The sequence below is a fragment of the Pinus tabuliformis genome, chromosome 8, assembly GCF_031772625.1.
Source record: "Pinus tabuliformis cultivar Carrire ecotype Pingquan chromosome 8, CPIR1, whole genome shotgun sequence".
In the NCBI taxonomy this organism is placed as follows: Eukaryota; Viridiplantae; Streptophyta; class Pinopsida; order Pinales; family Pinaceae; genus Pinus; species Pinus tabuliformis.
In genome coordinates, this window is record NC_142294.1 from 572547838 (window position 1) to 572570852 (window position 23015).

The 23015-nt window shown below is 40.2% G+C and overlaps 1 protein-coding gene across 2 annotated transcripts in view; it reads right to left on the reverse strand.

The window, feature by feature from the left end:
• Positions 1–3538: 3538 nt before the first annotated feature.
• The window catches only part of LOC149236762 (uncharacterized), a 66880-nt gene continuing 47403 nt past the window's right edge, over positions 3539–23015 (reverse strand). The window contains exons 3-4 of one of the 2 annotated variants that reach the window (XM_089461620.1): positions 4236–4302; positions 3758–3896 (exon numbers count right to left, since the gene is read on the reverse strand). In XM_089461620.1, the coding sequence (XP_089317746.1) occupies positions 4284–4302 (19 nt within the window). In that variant the 3' untranslated portion in view covers positions 3758–3896; positions 4236–4283. Of the gene's footprint in view, positions 3897–4235; positions 4303–23015 lie in introns of both variants that reach the window. The other variant, XM_089461619.1, reaches the window with a different exon arrangement.

Genomic DNA, 23015 nt, shown 5'->3' on the forward strand with positions numbered 1-23015 from the left:
ATTGTAACATAGAACATTGAAAAATTAACATTTTTCTTGGCTTCAATAATGGCATCTTACTTGAGGATTACAACCATTAATCCAACCTAAACTATCAACTTCCTCCTTTATCATATACACTGCACTAAGAAGTGATATCATAACTCTCTCATGTGACTCCCTAACTTGGCTAAACATTCTACAACGACGAGGAATGACCCTCCTACAACCTAAAAAATCATAAGAACTAAAGCTTCCTTTAAGTGTGGAAATATTTTATACCATTGTTACCTCTCAAATTGTGTGCAAGTATTACAAGAACAATGGGAAGTCTTTTTCTTGAATAATATTCATCCAAACGCAAACGTATCAAAGCTTGTTTGCTTGGTATAGAATCCAATATAGGTACTGATAGACTACGTGAATAGTAGTTAGAAAGACCCAATATATCATTATCATCAATAGCCCTTTAAAACATATTTTGTTTTTGTTTTTGCTTGTTCATTGCTTCGTGGAGTGATTGAGCAATAACTTTAAAATAGACACCTCAATATTAATCACAATGGTGTCATGGTCACTTTCCAAATGATGGCATTACGTTAAAATCACAACTATAGAGTTTTAATTCGCTATTACCTTTTTATTTCCATGTTTGATTTTCCAAGGCCTTAAGAAAATTCTTACATTCAAAATTAGAAGATTTTAATTTCAATTCACTAGTTAGACTTAACTTGAAATGGATGTTATTGGTCCTCCTTCGCTCCTGGATGCTTCTTGAACATAAGTTTTGTTTCTTCTTCAATAGTGAGTTCTTCCATCTCCAAGTGAGATCGAGTCATTTGTCCTTAACAAGGAAGCAACTCATCCATGGATTCCTTGTAAAATTTTCACGTCATCTTGATTTAGCAAAAGTGACTCTCTTAAATGGAATGATTATCTATATGCTTGAACATGCCTCTTAAAAAAATACCAAGGATTTTGATCCCACTTGTAGTCTTCTAGCCACCCCTTTCGTTTGTTTCTTCATTGACTTCATTTTCATGTATATTTATGAACTCAAAGAGTTGTAATGGTTGTCTCTAACAAAGATTGGAATACCCTACGTGCATTCACCAAATCTAGTACTAGCACATTATATAATGTTACTATTTCTTTATTGAACACCCCTTAAGCCTAATCAAGAGTATGTTATTTCCTACAAAGGAGAAGGTTTGGTTTATATGGTTCATCTTGCAATTCCATGATTTTGTCTTGAAATTTCATTCCCAATTTCAAATTTAAGCTTTAGTATTTGTTATTGTCTTGTGCCATGACATATGGTGTACCTTAAAGGGATGCCATAACTAGCTTTTGTTCGTTGTAAAGATTTTCCTACCTTTAGAACAATTGTGGTTTTTTAAGTTATCATGTTACAACTCCATTAATGCAAATTTATGCCACCCTCCATTAGTTTGTGTAAGATTTGTGTGTAGGATTTGGTAATCCAACGTTAATGTATTGTTCAATACAAACAATCTTAATTTAAGTCTCTCGCACCTTCAACTCATCAAGGAAGACACTTTAATCCACACATGCATTTTTAAGGGCCTAGGGAAATCAAGAGAAAACATGGGTATCCAACTTCGAGCAATAGATTACTATTCCTTAAAAATGGATTTTGCAAAGAGTACATTCTCGAAGTCATTTGTCCACGAAATGGATGTCATTGTCACGATGCACATCTTTCTGAATCATTGACATTTCTCCATAACCTAGACTACTATTATTACAACACTAAATCACTCTATGCGGGTGTGTGTACTTGTAGATTGACAAAAATAAATGATATATATTTACTTAAAATTTTCCACAAAGATGTAGCCATCAAGTGAGGTGAAGTGGAGAAGACTTCTGTCGCCTAGATTACTAATATTATAACATTGAATCTTTTTATTAAAGATCTTACTTATAAGTTGGTACAAGTGCATCGCAGAAAAGACTTGTATGTCATATGCAAACACATTTTCCTCTTAACAAACTCCCAAATATTTAGAGCTCATATATTTTAGCTGTAAATTGCTTTTCAATCTTATAAAATTGTTTTCAAAATTATTTTGTATTCAAATTTTTTTAACAAATTTGAAGGAACACAAGCCCATTTGTTCATAGTTAGTTCCAAAATGTGAAAGACGACAAACCCCACTTTTTCAATATGACTTCCAAATTTGAAGAATCATAAAACCTATTGTTACAATAAAAGAGCCTTTTAAATCATTCAAAATAAGGGAGGTTTAACTTTATATCACGTGATGCATTTATGTGTTCTCTACCCACCTTGGTCTAATAAAATATATCACAAGTATTTCCAGATTGTAAGAATTATCTTTACATTTTAATTTTAAAATTTTAATAAAAACATAAATAAAGTCAACAAGTTCAAATATTTACCATGGTTGTGTATCAGCGATTTACGATTACATCTATAAATTATTGCTGCCAGATTAAATTATTCATTCTAAATTCACATAAAACTATTTAGTAAAATTCTGCACCCTATAGAATGCCGAAGCAACATGCCTTTTATATTATTCACATCGCTATCGCAATATATTAGTACTTATCCATCTGTATCCGAATATGATAAACACCCCGGATATAGCAAGAAACAAATTCAAGGCGCAGCTCCATGGCAAACAACAAGGTATACCTCATCTATAAAATATACAACGCATAATATTAAATCCAACTAATATACTATGTTGTATTTCTTGCCCTAGCAACTATTTTTGCAAAGGGAATGTATGGATTTCTCTCATCCGAAGAAAGATCAAAAACATTCTTCATCTATGTTACATCTTTGTAGCTCTTCCAGAGTCCAAAGATAATGCCAAAACCTGGACTTGAATGGACCGGATTCAAATTTTATTCTAAGACTGTGCTTACACTAGCTAGCTATATGTTTATAAGAACGAATGAAGTGATTATTTGGAAGCACAAAGGTAACCCTCATCAATATGAAACAACGATTTATGTCTAGAGTATAGCACATAATCATATAAAACTATGTCGACATGTTTAGAATATTACACAATCATATCGAACTATATAGACATTACACAAAATCAAAATTAGAGTTTAAATATGGACGTAGAGTTTACACAGTCATTGCATTTTTGGTCTTGGAATAAGACCCGGAAATACTTTTGATTGGATAACAATTCACCTTTTTTGGATGTTTCTAAGGAAACAGGTTAATGGCCCAAGATCCAAAGGCTACCTTATTACATAACAATGGTAGGTTATTTCAGGTGGCATAGTTTTCCTTGAATGATATTGATGAGTTAGCCCACATTCATGGATAGCAATCAGTGATAACTGTCCTCACTGCTGATTGACACCTGAGTTATGATAAGTTTTGTCACCTTGAAAAAAAGTCACTGCATTCTTGACAAGGGCAACATAGAAGCCAAGCTTTCTTACTACTTTCAACTAAATGACAGAGAACGGAAATAATAGACATAGTTGAGATTTCCAGAAATCAAAAAACACCCTCTGCCAAAATAATCTCAAAAACATCACAAATCACAGTAACAAACACATTGCATATAAGAATAGAAACTGCGTGGATCATATGGCACAACGTTACCCTCTGCATTGTAAGCCCACAAAACTTTGCCAATCATTTATGCGAGCAGATAACATCTCTTGAATGAATGATCATGGCTCAAAGGACACATGTTTCTTGAGCTTTTCATCATGTTAGCAGCTTCCGTTGTATCAGAAACTAGTAATACAGAACTTGATTGTTAATAATGATATGTTTAATGAAAGATGCATCTTTGTACAGTTATTGAACAATCGATTCTTCCCTATTGTCATCGTGAGCTTTTTTCTTCCTCACAAATAGTTTGTCAATATCTTCTGTTACAACATTGCTCCTGCAGGTAGACCAAGCATCGTAGAAAGAAACATAAAAATCTTTAGAAACTAAAAAACTATGATTCAATAATATGATCATATGGCACAAAGAATTGCTTAATAATCATTTACACTGCTAAATGAAAATAACTTAGTACATTGATTTCTACATGTTTTATTTTTTCCCGGTCTCTCTATAGCGTATTTGTTCGAGTGCCCAATGACTACATATGTCTTGCCCTATATTGGCAATGGCTGATACTAAAATAAAACCCTTTATACTTCAATGCAAATGATTATGACTTTGGTTTTGAATGGAGCGAAGATAAATCTCAACAATCATTATCCAGTTTACTAACTTGAAAACAGAGAAGCGGGAGGATTCACCAATTGCCTATGCAACTGCTCTAAAGGTCACTAGATACCCTGCAGACACATTGAAACGATATCTGAAAACAGAAATCCTAGAATTCAAGAGTCAACAGCCTGAAATGAAAATCCATTAGATAAAACGTAAGCACGTATGAAGAAAAGTATTGACGAATGAATCAATGACCATGGCAATGTCAACTATTCTGGACAACTTTCGATGTTGACAATAAAATAGAAGTTCAAATCATCATGTCTGAAGATGAATCAAGTGGAAACACATACATTGACAAAGTTTAGGTCGCTACCTCTCCAACGCGTGATGATTCACAGGGGATCAATGCAACTTTCTTTTAAGAACTTAGGTCACTACCTCTCCAAACCGTGATGATTCACACGGGATCAATGCAACTTTCTTTTAAGAACTTAGGTCACTACCTCTCCAACCCGTGATGATTCACAGGGGATCAATGCAACTTTCTTTTAAGAACTTAGGTCACTACCTCTCCAACCCGTGATGATTCACAGGGGATCAATGCAACTTTCTTTTAAGAACTTAGGTCACTACCTCTCCAACCCGTGATGATTCACAGAGGAACAATGCAACTTTCTTTTAAGAACTTATGATTTTACTGAGAGAAGCAAGGTGAATTCTACAGTCCAGAATGGATGAGATGTGTAATGTAACATAATATAGTACTAACAAACCATAATGAAAGGAAAATTGAGATCCACAATGTAAAAGTTTTTAAAAAATGACCATCATAATAAAAAAGAACATTAAAAAGGCCAACACTAAGAATAATTCGAAAATTTAAAAAAAAAATTAAAAAGATCCATCATAGCCCCAATATTTTAAGCACGAAGACGTTTGTGCTTCAATTTCTTTTAGATCCCTTAGTGCTTAATAGCTCGGAAGATAAGATGGATCTACAATAGTATTAGTTGACTCCCCGGGTTATTGTATATATTGTACCATTTCCATTGCATCATCCTGTACTCGATATTTCTCATATCCTTGTTGCATGTACAATATACTTGTTGCTCGATCGAGAAACAGATTTGCCTATCTTCATGTACCAAACAAAGAATACGATATGTTGTTAACACATGGTCGAAGTTGATCTTTGGCATTAGTCCTTAATACCAATTCAAGGACAAAGCATCTCCAAGAGTGAGGACATGTTTGAACCCAATTTAAACAATTGCCATTGTTAATTTTTATTAGTTAGGACCCTAAAGGTCACATCCATTCACCTTGACCTAGCCCTTTAGGGCAATATAAACTCCAAGTCGTTCATTCATTATAATCAACATCAATTATTTTATTTTATTCTTATTAAATAGCAATATATATTTCTACATACATTCGAAATTGGATCTAGCGACAGTCTTGCTTGAGTTGTTAAGACTAGGGGTTAGCTCCACAGGTTGTTACGACTAGGGGTTAGACAACACAATATAGACATGTTATTGTCTATATTGTACCATTTCCGTTGCATCATCCTCTACTCTATATTTCTCATATCATTGTTGCATGTACAACATACTGTTGCTCAAGAAACAGATTTGTCTATTTTCATGTACCAGAAAAAGAATATGATATGTTGTTAACGCGTGGCCGAAGTTGATCTCTAGCATTAGTCCTTAATCCCAATTCAAGGACAAAGCATCTCAAAGAGGGAGAACATGTTCTAACCCAATTTAAACAATTGTTATTGTTAATTTTTATTAGTTCGGACCCCTAAAGGTCACATCCATTCACCTTGATCTAGCCCTTTAGGGCAATATAAACTCCAAGTCGTTCATTCATTATAATCATCATCAATTATTATATTCTTATTAAATAGCAACATATATTTCTACATGCATTGGAAATTGGATCTAGCAACACTCTTGCTTGAGTTGTTAAGACTAGGGGTTAGCTCTAGTGTTCCATAGGGACACGTCCCTTAGGGTGGGGAGCACGCCCCCTCACTCCCCCATACTCTTGGGATGGGGAAACTCCTAGGGAAACGTTTCCCCACATCCCCCTTTTGGGAAAACGAGGGTAACATCGGGGGAAACGTTTCCCCATTGAGGGAATGTGTTTCCCTTGTAGGGTGGGTAGGGGGACGCAAGGGGGACGTCGGCTTTGTACATTGCTACCAAGGACCCTTTGGACGCAACTTTTTTTCAAAAAGGCAATGATTTATGATAGGGGAAGCCTAGTATTTGACCATATTGACCTACTAATGCTATGCAATTCACGGTAAAAGTGACATTCTCCTTTATCTTTCATTATCATCATTTTACTTAATATTTTAACATTACCATGAAATGACTCAAGATGTTTGAGAGTGGCTCTGACCTCATTGGATTTCATATTACGAAGTGTTAAATTTGGCAACTAGGGCCAAACATCACTTTGGACAGCTCTTATGAGCCAGCTAATATTTTTCTTAGATTCCTCTTTCCGAGAGGTGTAGGATTGATCTAAAGATCATCCCATTCAGACATGTATAAATGAAGTTATGAATTTATTTTGATTATGGACAAATTGTCAAGGTCAGCGAACGATCAAATTAGCCTCCTCCAGCCTTCAATGTTGCATATAAATACAAGGTGCCTCCTCATTTTGGCATCTCATCTAATTCATCTTTCTCTCTCTCATCTTGATTGGGTATGGATTTATAGGCCTCTCTCTCTCCACATGTATGAAAGGAAGTTTGTCTTTTCTAGCTGCTGTGTTGACCAGATTTCACTGAAATTTCAGGAGGCTGAAATTTCAGGAGACCGAAATTTCAGGAGGCTGACTTTGACCAGCGTTGACCCTGTTTGACTTTGGTTTTTTGAGGGAGACTTTTGTTTGGGCATGCCATTGTTTTGGGCACAAAAATTGAGGCAATTTGACCCCTGCGTTGACCAACATTGATTACCCTAATTCAAGTTGTTGCATTGACTTTTGTTGACCAGATTTGACTGGTTATTTTTGGACTGTTTTGGGTTGCATTATCTTGCTGTTGGAGGCCGAGTTGACCAAGGTTGACCAAGCTGTTTTGGAGGTCAATTTCAGCCCTGTTGACTAGCGTTGACTTTCTGGTTAGGGCTTTTTGTTTATGTTGTTTTCACTGATCAGTTTGGGCAAGTGAATATTGTAAATTGTACTCTCTCTCTCTCCGCTGAACTTTTGAAGAATTATAAGAAGAATTGATCAAGAGTTTCCCCACATTGGGGTTTGTCCCTGGCTAGTGCCATATCTTGTGTCCTCTTGTGTTGGCTTGTCTTCTACTGTTATTGTTTATGTTCTATCTGCATTTTACTATCATGTTGATGTGATTGCTATATTGGATATGATATTGGGCTAATAAAGAAAATTGAAGTAAAATTGCTCTAAGCATAGAACATACCATTGTTATCCTAAAATTAACATGGTATCAGAGCTGAGGTGAAGACAAAGCCCAAGCAAGAGTGAAGAGAAATCACTAAGAGGAGCAATCACTGATCAAGAACAAGTATCAATGGCCTCCACATCCTACTTCAAGTCTGATGATAACCTTCATGATAAGTTTGATTATCATGCATGGAAGATGTCTCTTGATTTGACTTTAGAAGAGCAAGATATCATGGATTATGTGCAGGGAAAGACTCTGAAACCTCCTTCAAAGGCACCAGTTGCTGCTAAGACAAAGTACAAAAAGGGTGAAGTCAAAGCCAAGAAGATCATCAGGGATTCTATTTATAAGCACTTAGTTGCTTACATCTCTGATTTGAATACATCAAAGGAGATATATGACAGGTTGGTTGGCATGTTCAAATCTAGCAATGCAAATCAAATTCTTTTCCTCAAGAACAAGTTGAAGGATATAACGAAGGGAAAAGGTAAAGATATTCAATCCTACTTTATGAGGATTACCGAGATCAAAAATGATCTTCTTTCGATTGGTGAAGCTATTGCTGACAGAGAGCTCACTCTCATTGCCTTTGGAGGTCTTCCTCCCGAATGGCATGTGTTCAACACTACTATTCTCAATAACGACAGAATTCCAGGTTTTGAAGAATTGTTGACTAGATGTTCTCAAGAAGAAACAAGGATGATGGAATTGGAGATGGCTTTGAATAGGAATAATCCTACCGCATTCTCTGCTCATGCCAAGAGGAAGAACAATGCAGGTTCAAAGAAGCAAAGTCAAGGAAGACTGGAATTCAAAATGAAAGGAAGGGAAGATGCTTTGTTTGCAACAAGTTTGGTCACTATGCCAGGGAGTGTCCAAATAGAAGGTACACATCTCATGATGATGATCACAATCATTCCAGGGGCGGCAACAACAATCAAAGGAATGGCAGGTTCAACAACAAATGGAAAAGGAATGATTCCGCTAGTCAACTTGGAAATGATCAAGCTTCTAAAAGAATAAGAAACTCCAGGTATGATGAGTCTAATGTTGTAAATTCTAAGCAAAAGGAATTTTATCTTATATTTGCCCTCTCTACTGCCTCTCCTCCAGATACTTTGGGAAATTGGTTGATTGATAGTGGTGCCTCAAGGCACTTCACCGGGTACAAGGAAGCTCTTTCAAATCTAATAGAGAAGGATACAAATTTGGAAATTATCCTTGGAGACAATGCCACCTATCCCATGAAGGGAGTTGGGAATGTTACCCTTCAATTGAATCAAGGTAACACCATTCATCTTCAAGAAGTACTATATGTACCTGATCTAAAGAAGAATCTAGTGTCTATCTCGGCGATGGAAGACAAAGGATTCAAGGTGGCATTCATCGATGGAAAGGTACGTGTGTGGAAAAGAAATTTCAAAGAAGCATTTACTCTTGGATTCAGGGTTGATAGTTTATATCAAGTTGGAGGAAGTCCACTGGGAGCCATGTCTTGCGACACATCTCTTCAATCCGAACTATGGCACCAGAGGTTTGCTCATCTTCACTATAAGGCTCTACCCGATGCAAGGAAGATGGTTACAGGTATGCCCGAATTCAAAATAGAGCATGAAGGTGTATGTCAGGGATGTGCCGAGGGAAAACATACAAGGGGACCATTCCCCTCAAGTGATAGCAAGACCACAGACATTTTGCAATTGGTTCATTCTGATCTATCTGGTATGTTGCCTGTGACATCATTAGGAGGATATTTATATTATGTTGTCTTTGTGGATGACTTCTCTCGCAAAACTTGGATATATTTCTTGAAGAAGGACGAAATATTCTCATGGTTCCGTGCCTTCAAAGCCTTGATGGAAAATCAAACAGAAAAGAAGATCAAGATATTGAAGACCGATAATGGAACCGAGTATGAGTCAAATGAATTCAATGACTATTGCAAGGAAGCTGGCATTAAGAGGGAGACTAATATTGCATATAATCCTGAGCAAAATGGTGTTGCTGAAAGGAAGAATCGTTCCATTATAGAAGCCACTCGTGCCATGCTTCATGATCAAGGACTTCCAAAGTTCCTATGGGGAGAAGCTGCCAACACTGTTGTGTACGTTCAAAATTGATGCCCTCATCAAGCATTGGACTCCAAAACTCCCGAAGAAGTTTTCATCGGTAAGAAACTTGATGTTTCTCACTTTAGAATTTTTGGTAGCCCCGTATATTTTCATGTGCCGAAAGAAAAGAGAAGTAAATTGGATGCTTCCGGGAAGAAAGGAACATTTGTGGGCTACAAGGAAACTTCTAAGGCATATAGAATCTATGTGTCTGGTCAAAGAGAAGTGGAGATAATTCATGATGTCACTTTCGATGAGGATGTTGCCCTTGGGAAGATTAGTGACCTTCCTCTTCCAAGGAAGGACAAAGAAGAATATTTTGGAAAGCAGGGAGAATCGCAGGATGAGCAGATGCCCGATGTTGAAGGACCAATGGATCCCATTGATCCACCCTCTCATGAGCCCTCCTCCTCGAAAAGGAGACCCTCATTGCTTAGGGAGACTCTCGAAGATGCCGAGTGACATATTGCACCTAGGGGGACATTTCGTGAAAGTAAGAAGCCGAATAGGTACCAAGGGTACTTAACTGTTATGAGCACCATTGTTCAATCTGAGCCTTGCATATTCGAAGAAGTTGCCAAACACCAAGTTTGGAAGGATGCAATGAATGAAGAGTATGAGTCAATTATGAAGAATGATGTCTGGGATGTGGTCCCTAGACCCAAGGACAAATCCGTTGTCACCTCGAAATGGCTCTTCAAGATCAAGCACGGCGCTGATGGAAGTGTTGAAAAGTTTAAGGCCAAATTCGTTGCTTGAGGCTTCTCTCAAAAGGAAGGCGTAGATTATGATGAGATATCTGCACTGGTTGCTCACTACACCACCATCCATTTGATTATAGCCCTTGCTGCCTCACAAGGATGTAATCTTCATCAGATGGATGTCAAGACTGCCTTCTTGCATGGTTCACTTAAGGAGGAAGTCTATGTGGAACAACCTGAGGGGTTTGAAGTTCAAGATCGTCAGACACATGTATGCAGGTTGAAGAAAGCCCTCTATGGGTTGAAGCAAGCACCCCAGGCTTGGTATGAGAGGATCGATAGCTATCTGATGAAGTTGGGATTTACAAGAAGTGAAGTTGATCCAAACCTTTACTTTAAGGTTGAGAATGATAGACCTCTCATCTTGGTACTCTATGTGGACGATCTCTTTCTGACAGGTGCAGACCCTCTTATTCATCAATGTAAGAGAGAGTTGGCTTCCGAATTTGATATGAAGGACCTAGGACTGATGCATTACTTCCTAGGGTTGGAGGTCTGGAAAAAGCCAGGGGAGATTTTCCTTTCTCAAGGAAAATATGTTGTGAAGCTACTTGAAAGATTTGGGATGGTGGACTGCAAGTCCGTGACTACTCCGATGGAACTTCACTTCAAGTTATGCGGAAGTGTTGCCGGGCCCGATTTGGGAAATCCTTTTGAGTATCATCAACTCATAGGGGCCCTGATGTTCTTGGTGAACTCCCGTCTAGACATATGTTTTGCATTGAATACAATGAGCCAATTTATGGTCGAGCCTCATCACATACACTGGATTGCTACCAAAAATCTCTTGAGATATCTTCGGGGCTCAATCACTTATGAACTGAGTACACTGTCAGGAATTTGAGGCTCCATGGTTACTCTGATGCAAACTGGGCTGGCAGTGTGGTGGATCGTAAAAGCAGATCTGGATGTTGCTTCTCTCTAGGTCCTGCTTCGATATCATGGATGCGCAGGAAGCAAAAGTCGGTTGCCTTGAGCACTGCTGAGGCTGAATATATTGCTACTAGTTTGGCCTCCTGTGAAGCTATTTGGTTGAGGAAGCTCTTTAGTGAGCTGTTTGGACATGTGATGGATACCACCATGATATTCTGCGACAATCAAAGTGGGATTCGTCTTTCGGAGAATCTTGTGTTTCATGACCGCTCCAAGCATATTGATATCAGATACCACTATAGCTGGGATATGGTACAATGGGGAGCAATAAGGCTTCAACACATTGGGACTGATGATCAGTTCACCGATATTCTTACGAAGCCCCTAGGAAAGGTCAAATTATTGACCTTCCGTGAACGACTTGGAGTCGTGGAGAGACCCTCTTAGGAGGGTCCCGTATGAGATGGATGTTGAACTCTGGGAGGTCCAGGGGGCTTGGGGTACTTCTTGGAGCGATGAGCGACCATAGGGTGAGTGGTTCACCCCCCCCCTATTGGTGTGCGATGTACAGGGTGAGTGGTTCACCTTCTCTTGTCAGCACATCCTACCCATGCAGTCTGGGACTCATGGGAAGTACCTCTCGTCTGGCCAATGAGTAGGGAAATGAGGATAGGGACCATAGTACTACTAATGGACGCATCGTGTACTACCGTACTCCTTATGCTAGGATGTTGATATTGATCTAGGATCAATGGAAACTGACTACGGGTCAATTAAGAGTGGTATGACACACTCTCTATTGTTGGAGACTGACTTTGGGTCAATGGAGAATGGTATGATACATTCTCGATCATTTCTCCTTTCTTCATGGTTCAGCAGAGCAGAGCAGTGGCAGGGATGATACAGATTGTCAAACAATTTGGCAGGTGATGTTCTCCCTAGTTGAGAGGGAGTGTTAAATTTGGAAACTAGGGCCAAACATCACTTTGGACAGCTCTTATGAGGCAGCTGATATTTTTCTTGGATTCCTCTTTCCGAGAGGTGTAGGATTGATCTAAAGATCATCCCATTCTGACATGTACAAATGAAGTTATGAATTTATTTTGATTATGGACAAATTGTCAAGGTCGGCCAGCCATCAAATTAGCCTCCTCCAGCCTTCAACATTGCATATAAATACAAGGTGCCTCCTCCTCATTTTGGCATCTCATCTCATTCATCTTTCTCTCTCTCATCTTGATTGGGTACAGATTTCTGGGCCTCTCTCTCTCCACACGTGCGAAAGGAAGACTGTCTTTTCTAGCCGCTACATTGGCCAGATTTGACCAAAATTTCAAGAGGCTGACTTTGACCAGCGTTGACCCTGTTTGACTTCGGTTTTGTGAGGGATACTTTTGTTTGGGCAGGCTGTTGTTCTGGGCACAAAAACCGAGGCAGTTGCGTTGACCACGTTGACTGCCCTAATCCAGGTTTCTACGTTGACTTTTGTTGACCAGATTTGACTAGTTATTTTCAGACTATTTTGGGCTGCATTATCTTGTTGTTGGAGGCCGAGTTGACCAAGGTTGACCGCGCTGTTTTGGAAGTCAATTTCAGCCCTGTTGACCAGCATTGACTTTCTGCTTAAGGCTTTTTGTTTTTGTTGTTTTGACTGATCAGTTTGGGCAAGTGAATATTGTAAATTGTACTCTCTCTCTCTCTGCTGAACTTTTGAAGAATTATAAAAAGAATTGATCAAGGGTTTCCCCACATTGGGGTTTGTCCCTGGCTGGTGCCATATCTTGTCTCCTCTTGTGTTGGAATGTCTTCCACTGTTATTGTTTATGTTCTATCTGCGTTTTACTATCATGTTGATGTGATTGCTATATTGGATATGATATTGGGCTAATAAAGAAAATTGAAGTAAAATTGCTCTAAGCATAGAACATACCATTGTTATCCTAAAATTAACACGAAGAAAGTAGAATTCTAGATCTCACTCAAAATCCCATAAACTTAACAGTTTTCCAGGATTTTAAGATTGGGGGGATTGCAACACTCCATTGAATTTTGTCATGTACGAGGGTATGGAACTACTATTTAATCAAGAGCGCCAAGCCCTCTATGTATCTTGATGTTAGTGGCATTGGTTATCGAGCTCCTCTATCATGAGCCAACTAAAAAATGTACCCATCACTCAAACAAAATCTTGACTTGACGTGCTATGCTTTTTCTATATTATTTTAATGCTTAGAGGGTGATGTTGATGACGAAGGTTCCAACATAAGCAATGATTTTGATGATATAGAGGCCATGTGGAGCTTGTTTGTTGATATATTTTCAGTTTAGAGATGGACTGCACTTAGTGTTATTTTGGTTATGTGCACCCTTACATGCTACATAAATGAGAACTTTTTCTTATTTGTGTATAAATGGTTTGGATTCATATGGATGCACATGAATATATATGTTTTTCTTTAAAACTTGAATATTTCATGAGCGGTTGACTAGTTTTTTAGTCCGGTTTTTTACTGGTTCCGATCCAATTTTGACCGATTCTCGGTCCAGGGGGTCTACTGATCCGTTTCTAATAACATTGTTTTAGGCTTCAACATAATGTCATTGTCATATGATGAATTTACTTGTAGATGTGCATTGCTAATTCCAATTGTCAAAAGATGAATTTATTTTAGGTGTACCTTGCATAATGCCAAATGATGAATTTAGATGGAACATTGCATAATGTCAAATGATGAATTCAATTTACTTTTAGATGTACATTGCAGAAATGATAATTCACAAGAGTCTAATACGAAATGATGAATTTCAATTTAGATGTACATTTCATAATAATTAAGATTTACCATTTAATTATTGACATATTATTGGGATTTTATTTTTTATTTGTATATATTAAATTTTTAATAATTTTATAAATTTTATGACTCCGACCCCGTTTCCCCGAAATTTCCCTAAATTTTGGGGTTGCTTATATAAGTCTCACTTGTGCATATCCCCGCTCCCGCGCTTCTATTGAAGAATGTAACTAGCTTTGGTTTTCATAATTGTACTTATCAAAAGAAAATTTATTATTAAAGAAAATGACCTATTAAAGCATGGGTTTCATGCTTGGGTCAATGTTTTCTAGGTCAAAGTCCCCATTAAGGTCTTTTAGGTTTTATCTTGAGTCATTAGAGTCATTGTCATTATTATTAGAGCCTTTTTGGGCCTTTGTATCATGTAAAAAAGAATTATTTTTGAGTCAAAAAGGTAATTTGTCACCTCCACACCAAGTCGGCCTGGATTAGGGAAATTTGACCTCACAAGAAGCCTATATATTGAGCAACTCAACTTCATTTGGAGAGCATCATCAACAAGTTCAATCTCTAAGAAGCAGTAGCTAGAAAAGAGTGTGAAGTTGCTGGAGAAGGAGAGAAGCTGGGAAGAAGAAAATAGAGTTTTTGGGCTTGGTATGAGAGGGTTGATAGCTATCTTATGAAGTTGGGATTTACAAGGAGTAACGCTGACCCTAACCTATATTTCAATTTTGAGAATGACATGCCTCTCATGCTAGTCCTTTAAGTGGATGATCTCTTTCTGACAGGTGCAAACCCTCTCATTTATCAATGCAAGAGGGAGTTGGCTTTCGAGTTCGAGATGAAGGACCTAGGACTGATGCACTACTTCCTAGGCCTCGAGGTCTGGAAAAAGTCAGGCGATATTTTCCTCTCTCAAGAAAAATACATTGTGAAGTTGCTCAAGAGATGTGGGATGATGGATTGCAAGTCTGTGTCTACTCCAATGGAACTCAACTTCAAGAAGTGTTGTTGGGCCTGAATTGGCAAATCCTTCCGAATATAGACAACTTGTGTGGGCCCTGATGTTCTTGGTAAGCTTCTATCCTGACATATGCTTCGTTGTGAAGAAGTTGAGTCAATTTATGGTCGAGCTTCATCACATACATTGGATTGCTGCTAAGAATCTCTTAAGATATCTCTGGGGCACAATCTATTATGGACTGAGATACACTGCCAAGAATTTGAGGCTGCATGGATATATAGATGTTGACTAGGTTGGCGGTGTGGTGGATCATAAGAGCACGTATGGATGTTGCTTCTCATTGGGGTCTGCTTCAATTTCTTGGATGAGCAGGAAGCAGAAATCGGTTGCACTAAGCATCGTCGAGGCTAAATACATTGCAGCTAGTATGGCCTGTTGTGAAGTTGTTTGGTTGAGGAAGCTCTTCAATGAGCTATTTGAGCACGTGCTAGATACCACCGTGATCTTCTACGACAACCAGAGTGGGATTCGCCTTTCAAAGAATCCCGTGTTCCACGACCGCTCCAAGCACATTGATATCAGGTACCACTTTATCCGGGATATGGTACAACGGGGAGCAATAAGGCTCCAACACATCAGGATTGATGAGCAGGTCGCAGATATCCTCACGAAGCCTTTGGGGAAGGTCAAATTCTTAACCTTCCAAGAGAGACTTGGAGTCATGGAAAGACCCTCCCATGAGGGTCCCACTTGAGTTGGACATTGAGCTTTGGGAGCTCCTAGGGGCTTGGGGTACTTCTTGGAGCTATGAGCGACCATAGGGTGAGTGGTTCACCTTCCCCTGTGTGGTGCGTTGTGTACAGGGTGAGTGGTTCACCTTCCCCTATGATACCCCATGGTGACATTTGTGTAGGGTGAGTGATTCACCTTCCCCTACGTGACACATATGTGTAGGGTGAGTGATTCACCTTCCCCTACGATTGACATATGCATAGGATGAGTGGTTCACCTTCTCCTACGGCATATGAGCAGGATGAGTGGTTCACCTTCTCTTGTTGATGCCCCAGCATACATCCTACCCATGTAGTCTGGGACTCATGGGAAGTACCTCTCATCTAGCCAATGAGTTGGGAAACATGGATAGGGACCATAGCACTATTGATGGACGCATCGTGTATTGTCATCCTCCCTATGTCTAGGATACATGGTGTTCAACAACTTGATCTAGGATCATTTGAGGTTCTACCTCTGGACTGACTTTTGTCAGTGGAGAGTGGTAAGGTCTTTTGACTCACTCTCGATCGATTCTTCTTCATGGTTCAGCTAAGCAGAGATGAGATGACAGGGATGGCATGATCACGACAGATGTATTGGTAGGTGGAATTCTCCCTAGTTGAGAGAGAGTGTTAAAATTGGCAATTAAGGGCAAAATCCACCTTAGGACAACTCATTTGATGGAGATGATGATTGCATTGGATTCCTCTTTTTAAGAGGTCCAAGATTGATATAAAGATCATCTCATTTGGACAAGCAAAAGTGTGATTTTGAATGTATGCCCACACATGTGCAAATTGTTCAGGTCGGCCTCATCATCATGTAGGTGTGTCTCTTCACCCACAACGAATTGTATAAATACAAGAGACCTCACACCTCATTTGGCACATTCATCACTCACACATTCTTCTCTCTCTTCATCAGATTGGTTCGTACAACATTAGGTAGCTTCTCTCTCTCACACGTGTGGCAAGGAGGACAAGTTTCTGGGCAGAATTGTGTAGAAATTTTGAATAATAAACACTTATTCACAGAGATTATCCCGATTATACACTATTGCGGAATACATGCACAATACATAATCTCCTCTATGTTGATCATCAATTTAGCAGCATCAAAAACAATGAAACATCAATCGCATGCACACATTAACACAGTATGTAACCCGGGGAAAGCTTACAGCTGAAAACCCCACACTATCTGTATATTAATGATTGAGAACATGTAACATTACATAGTACAATACTCCTCACAAGTATCCTGCACTATCTCCACCTGTTACACACAAAACTAGCTCAGATTCGAACAAGTCACAGGTTCAAATCTCCTCTGCTGCTTTGCCTGCCTCTATTGCACAATACCAAGTGAAAATCACGTGAGCACAGGCTATTTCACTGGGCATATACTGCGCAATCCTCATGGGCATACTCAATCCATGATTGTGCAAATCTCATGCACAACTGATAGTCACAACTCACCCTTTCACTTACCTCTAACACCTGTCTCTGTTGAACTGTCCATGCACTGAGTTAACTGATGTATTCTTCAGTTACTTTATGAGTTAATAATTAGTGAATTGATTAAAAATCAATTCACACAACTCATCACTAGTGTATTCTCCAGTTAGACTGAATACAACTAATTCAACTGAACACAACTCCATCAACTCCACAGAACTCACATGCATGATTTCTAACTGAAGTCCTCCATGCAATAGCTCAACTAACACATAAGAAACCACGTGATTCCTTCTGTCAGCTGCATGTGCCACATTCGTAGCTCGAACTGAAGTGCTCCAAGAGAATAAGATAATGTTTAGAGTCCAAATATTACTAAGGGCTAATAATATTTGACTATTTCTATTTTTAGCCTGGCAGTCTAAAAATAGACTCTGATCACTCCGCTGTGAACCAAAAATAGAAGTCCATCTATTTTTCCCAACATGACCAATCATCCATAAACAGCACCTTGCAACTCATAGACCATGATCCATATGTCTAAAAATAGACTTTGCGCCAAAAATACCCTGCGAGCCCACTTAGTGAAGGCGACTTCTTTCCACTAAGCTCCATCATCTTGTTGCATTCTCAACACTCCCTCTCAACAAGATATGGATTATCAGCAACCCCTATCCTGCCTCGGTGGTATTCGAATTTGCTCCTGGTGAGCGCCTTCGTCAAGATATCAGCATCCTGATCCTCCGTTGGAATGTATGAAAGTAACATGATTCTCCGCTGCACACAATCTCTGATATGATGGTACCTGATGTCAATGTGCTTAGATCTATCATGAAATACAGGATTAGCCGAGAGTTTAATGCAACTCTGGTTATCACAGTAAATCACAGTAGGCTCCAAGTGAGAACCGAACAAACCGACCAGAATCTTCCTCATCCATATAGCCTCGCATGCAGCCAAACTTGCTGCCATATACTCGGCCTCTGCTGAACTGAGTGCCACGGATCTCTACTTCCTGCTGTACCAAGAAACTGTTGTCGACCCGATACTGAAGACCCCTCTTGATGTGCTCTTTTTATCCGTTGGGCTCCCTGCCCAATCTGCATCCGTGAAGCCACATAGCTTCACCTCATCCTCCTGTCTGTACCACAATCCATATCCCGATGTGCCTCTCAAATAACGCAATACATGCTTGCCTGCCTTCCAGAAGAGCTTGGTTGGCTTAACCATAGCTTGTGAAAGCTGGTTAACAGCATAGCATATATCGGGTCGTGTATTGACCAGATACATAAGCGACCCCACCAACTGTCGATAAACAGTGGCATCCACTTCTTCTGCTGAAGTGGCATCCTCCTTCCTCCAACCTCCAGGAAGAGGAGTATCAACAGGCTTGCAACCATGCATGTTGAACTTCTCCAGTATCTCCTGAGCATACTTACCCTGAGAAACAAATAGTCCATCACTGCGCTGCCAGATTTCCAATCCCAGGAAATAATGAAGGAGGCCCAAGTCCTTCATCTCAAACTCCTTGGCAAGGTCATCCTTGCATGAAAGTATCAACAGCTCATCACCTGTTAGAATCAAATCATCTACATAAAGTACAATGATAAGCAACTTACCCTCCACCACAATCTGGTATAGGTTTGGATCTGCCTCGCTCTTGGAGAATTCAAGTCCGATGAAATAACTGTCTATCCGTGTGTACCAAGCACGTGGTGCTTGTTTCAACCCATACAGCGCTCTCTTGAGCCTGCACACATGCGACTCGCTGCTGAAGATCTCGAAACCTTCGGGTTGTTCTATGTACACCTCCTCCTCAATGACTCCGTTGAGGAACGCAGTCTTCACATCCATTTGATGAATGTGCCATCCCATCTACGCTGAGAGAGCAAGAATCGTCCGTATGGAAGAATACCTTGCGACAAGTGCAAAGGTCTCCTCATAATCGATCCCCTCTATCTGTGAAAAGCCAAGGGCAACAAATCTTGCCTTGTACTTCTCCACACTCCCGTTAGCTGCCTGCTTAACTTTGTAGATCCATCTCGAACCCACCACTGATTTCCCTTCCGGTCTTGGGACAATCTCCCATGCACTGTTTCTGACAATCGAATCATACTCTTCCACCATGGCGTCTACCCATGCGGGATCCTCCACAGCTTCCTCGAAAGAGGATGGCTCAGTCACAACACATTTGCTCATAAGAGCCATGTATCCAGTGTACCGATCAGGTGACTGTCTCTGCCTGCGTTGGGCTGTAGGTGGTCCTACAACTTTCTCTGCATCTTGAGCCAGTCACTCAGCTTCTGTCAAGCGCTTTCGCCCTCTGATGGTTGGCACTGCATGAGTGGTCTCTTCCACTCCATGAACTTCGTCCTGTGGTTGATCCACGTCCTGAAGCTCATCCTTAGGAACTAATAGCTCCTCATCTACATGCAAGTGTAGCTCCCTCTCAAGCGAACACTTCATGGCTTTCTCCTCCTGAAATTTTATATCTCGTCGCACAACAGTCTTACCACTGTCTGGCAAATACACACGATAGTTGTGGGGCGTATCAGTGTACCCCACAAATATCCCAACCTCTGCGGTCGGCTCCAACTTCTTCCTGGCATCCTTCGTCACATGCATGTAAACGTTAGCACCAAAAATCCTCAAATGAGAAAGATTAGGCTTCTTACCAGAATAAGCCTCCTCGGGTATACTCATGCCAAGTATCCTGTGAGGACAACAGTTCTGCACATAAACTGTTGTATTGCATGCTTCCGCCCACAAGTGAAGGGGTAGGCCCTGATCATGCAACATCGCCCGTGCAGCACCCACGATCGTTCTGTTCTTCCGCTCAGCAACCCTGTTCTGTTGTGGGTTATGGGGAGCTATGAGCTCTCTTCGAATCCCTTCTGCACTGCAAAAGTCCTTGAACTCGCCAGAGATGTATTCACCACCATTATCGCTCCTAAGAGCCTTCACCTTCTTCCTCGACTCCTTCTCGACCAGTGCTTTGAACTCACAGAACTTTGAGTATGTCTCGCTCTTCTTCTACATGAAGAAGATCCAGCACTTACGAGAGAAATCATCAACAAAAATCACATAATACCTGTGTTTTGCTGTCGAAGCTACTGAGAAAGGTCCACACACGTCTGTGTGAATTCTCTCAAGGATCGTCGTGGCGCGACTATCCTTCTCGTGAAAGGTGGCTTTCACAAACTTTCCCAAAGTACACCCCTTGCACTAATCTGACTGCGCAAGAGTGCCTTTAGGAAGCCCTGTAGTGATCTGCTACAGTATCTTCAAGGCTCCATGGTGAAGGTGACCCAATCTCCTGTGCCACAGCTCGCCATCATCCCGGCTCACCAATCCTTCTGCCTTGCATGCCATTACTGCGCAACCATCTACATGCAACTGATAAAGGTTCCTCACTCGAACCCCTATCTTCCGAGTTTCTCCAGTTGTCTTGCTGCACAGGAAAGCCTTTCCCTCGCTGAAAACAACATCATATCCCTTGTCTTCTAACATCGCCACAGAGATAAGATTCTTCTTCAATCCTGGAACATGCATCACTTCCTTCAATACGAAGGGTTTACCAGACTCCCTCTCAAAAGAAATGGTACCGATACCAGTCGCACTGTATCTACCATCATTGCCCATCTCGATGTGCACTCCAATATCTTTCTCCTCCAGATCAGAAAACAAATCTCAATCTCTTGTCATGTGAAAAGACGCACCACTGTCCAAGAACCACCCCGATCCCATCCCACTTGAAACCAAGCATGCGATCAATGAAAAATCAAGCTCAAACTACGAGGCTAGAGCCTCTCCTGCTGACGATCCAGCAGCTTGCTTGTTCTTCTTCTTCTGCGGAAAATTAGTGGCATAGTGTCTGTGCTAGTGACAGTGAAAGCACTTCACCTTGGACATGTCCTGCTTCTTGCCTTTCGCACCGGAATGAGAAGCTTTCTTGTTCTTCCCCTTCTTTGCTTTGGCAGCCAAAGTGCAATTTTCTTCATCAAGTCCCTTTGATGAAGATCCGTCCCTGGTATTCCGCCTGATCTCCTCCTGCACAAGATCTGACCAAAGTCTCTCCCATCCTGGCAATTTCTCCCGACCATTGACAGAGTCCTGATAGGAATGCCAACTCTTCGGAAGACCAAGGAGAGCCAAGCTCACCAAGTCCTCATCATCGACAATCACCCCCACACTTCCTAGCTCATCCCTGCACTGAGTGAACTCCGTAAGATACTTGGGCATACTGTCTCCCTTCTCACATTTGATGTTTCTGAGTTTATCCTTGAGCGCCAGCTTCCTCTGATCGCTCTTGCTTTGGAATAGATCTGTCAACGCTTTCCACATCAAGTATGGAGAAGCCTTTCCATGCAGGTTGGACACAATGTGATCCTTCACGTCCTCCAACAGAATCCTTTGACACTTTGCTGTCTTCTTTTGCCAAGCATCAACTTGAGTAGCATCAGTAGGCTTTGGGACATCAGCCTCTATGAAATCCTTTAGCCCATTATCATCCAACACTGCCTCCATCCTGTCCTTCCATGCAATATAGTTTGAGCTGCCCTCAAGAGCATACTCCAATCGCAATCCGTTGAAAGACATTGCCACGTTGATACCAAGAAAACACTGCTACAAATTCGAATTCCACCAGCTCCAAAATCAACCACCTCTGATCTAAGATTCGTGAGAACAAATTATTTCTCGTACAGAGATTGACTATATGGGCTTTTACCGAGTATCTCACCTTCCAAAGGAAGGATGAATCCAGAGGCTACCTAGCCCGATTACAGACTCTGCCTGAAGAAATAAGATGTAAACACTTTCTGAATAATAGATCTGATGATCAACAGCTCTGATACCATGTAGAAATTTTGAATAATAAACACTTATTCAAAGAGATTATCTCGATTATACACTATTGTGGAATACAGGCACAATACATAATCTCCTCTATGTTGATCATCAATTTAGCAGCATCAAAAACAATGAAACATCAATCGCATGCACACATTAACACAGTATGTAACCCGGGGAAAGCTTACAGCTGAAAACCCCACACTATCTGTATATTAATGATTGAGAACATGTAACATTACATAGTACAATACTCCTCACAAGTATCCAGCACTATCTCCACCTGTTACACACAAAACTAGCTCAGATCCGAACAAGTCACAGGTTCAAATCTCCTCCGCTGCTTTCCCTGCCTCTATTGCACAATACCAAGTGAAAATCACGTGAGCACAGGCTATTTCACTGGGCATATACTGTGTAATCCTCATGGGCATACTCAATCCATGATTGTGCAAATCTCATGCACAACTGATAGTCACAACTCACCCTTTCACTTACCTCTAACACCTGTCTCTATTGAACTGTCCATGCACTGAGTTAACTGATGTATTCTTTAGTTACTTTATGAGTTAATAATTAGTGAATTAATTAACAATCAATTCACACAACTCATCACTAGTGTATTCTCCAGTTAGACTGAATACAACTAGTTCAACTGTACACAACTCCATCAACTCCACATCCAACTCCACGGAACTCACATGCATGAGTTCTAACTGAAGTCCTCCATGCAATAGCTCAACTAACACATAAGAAACCACGTGATTCCTTCTTTCAGCTGCATGTGCCACATCTGTAGCTCGAATTGAA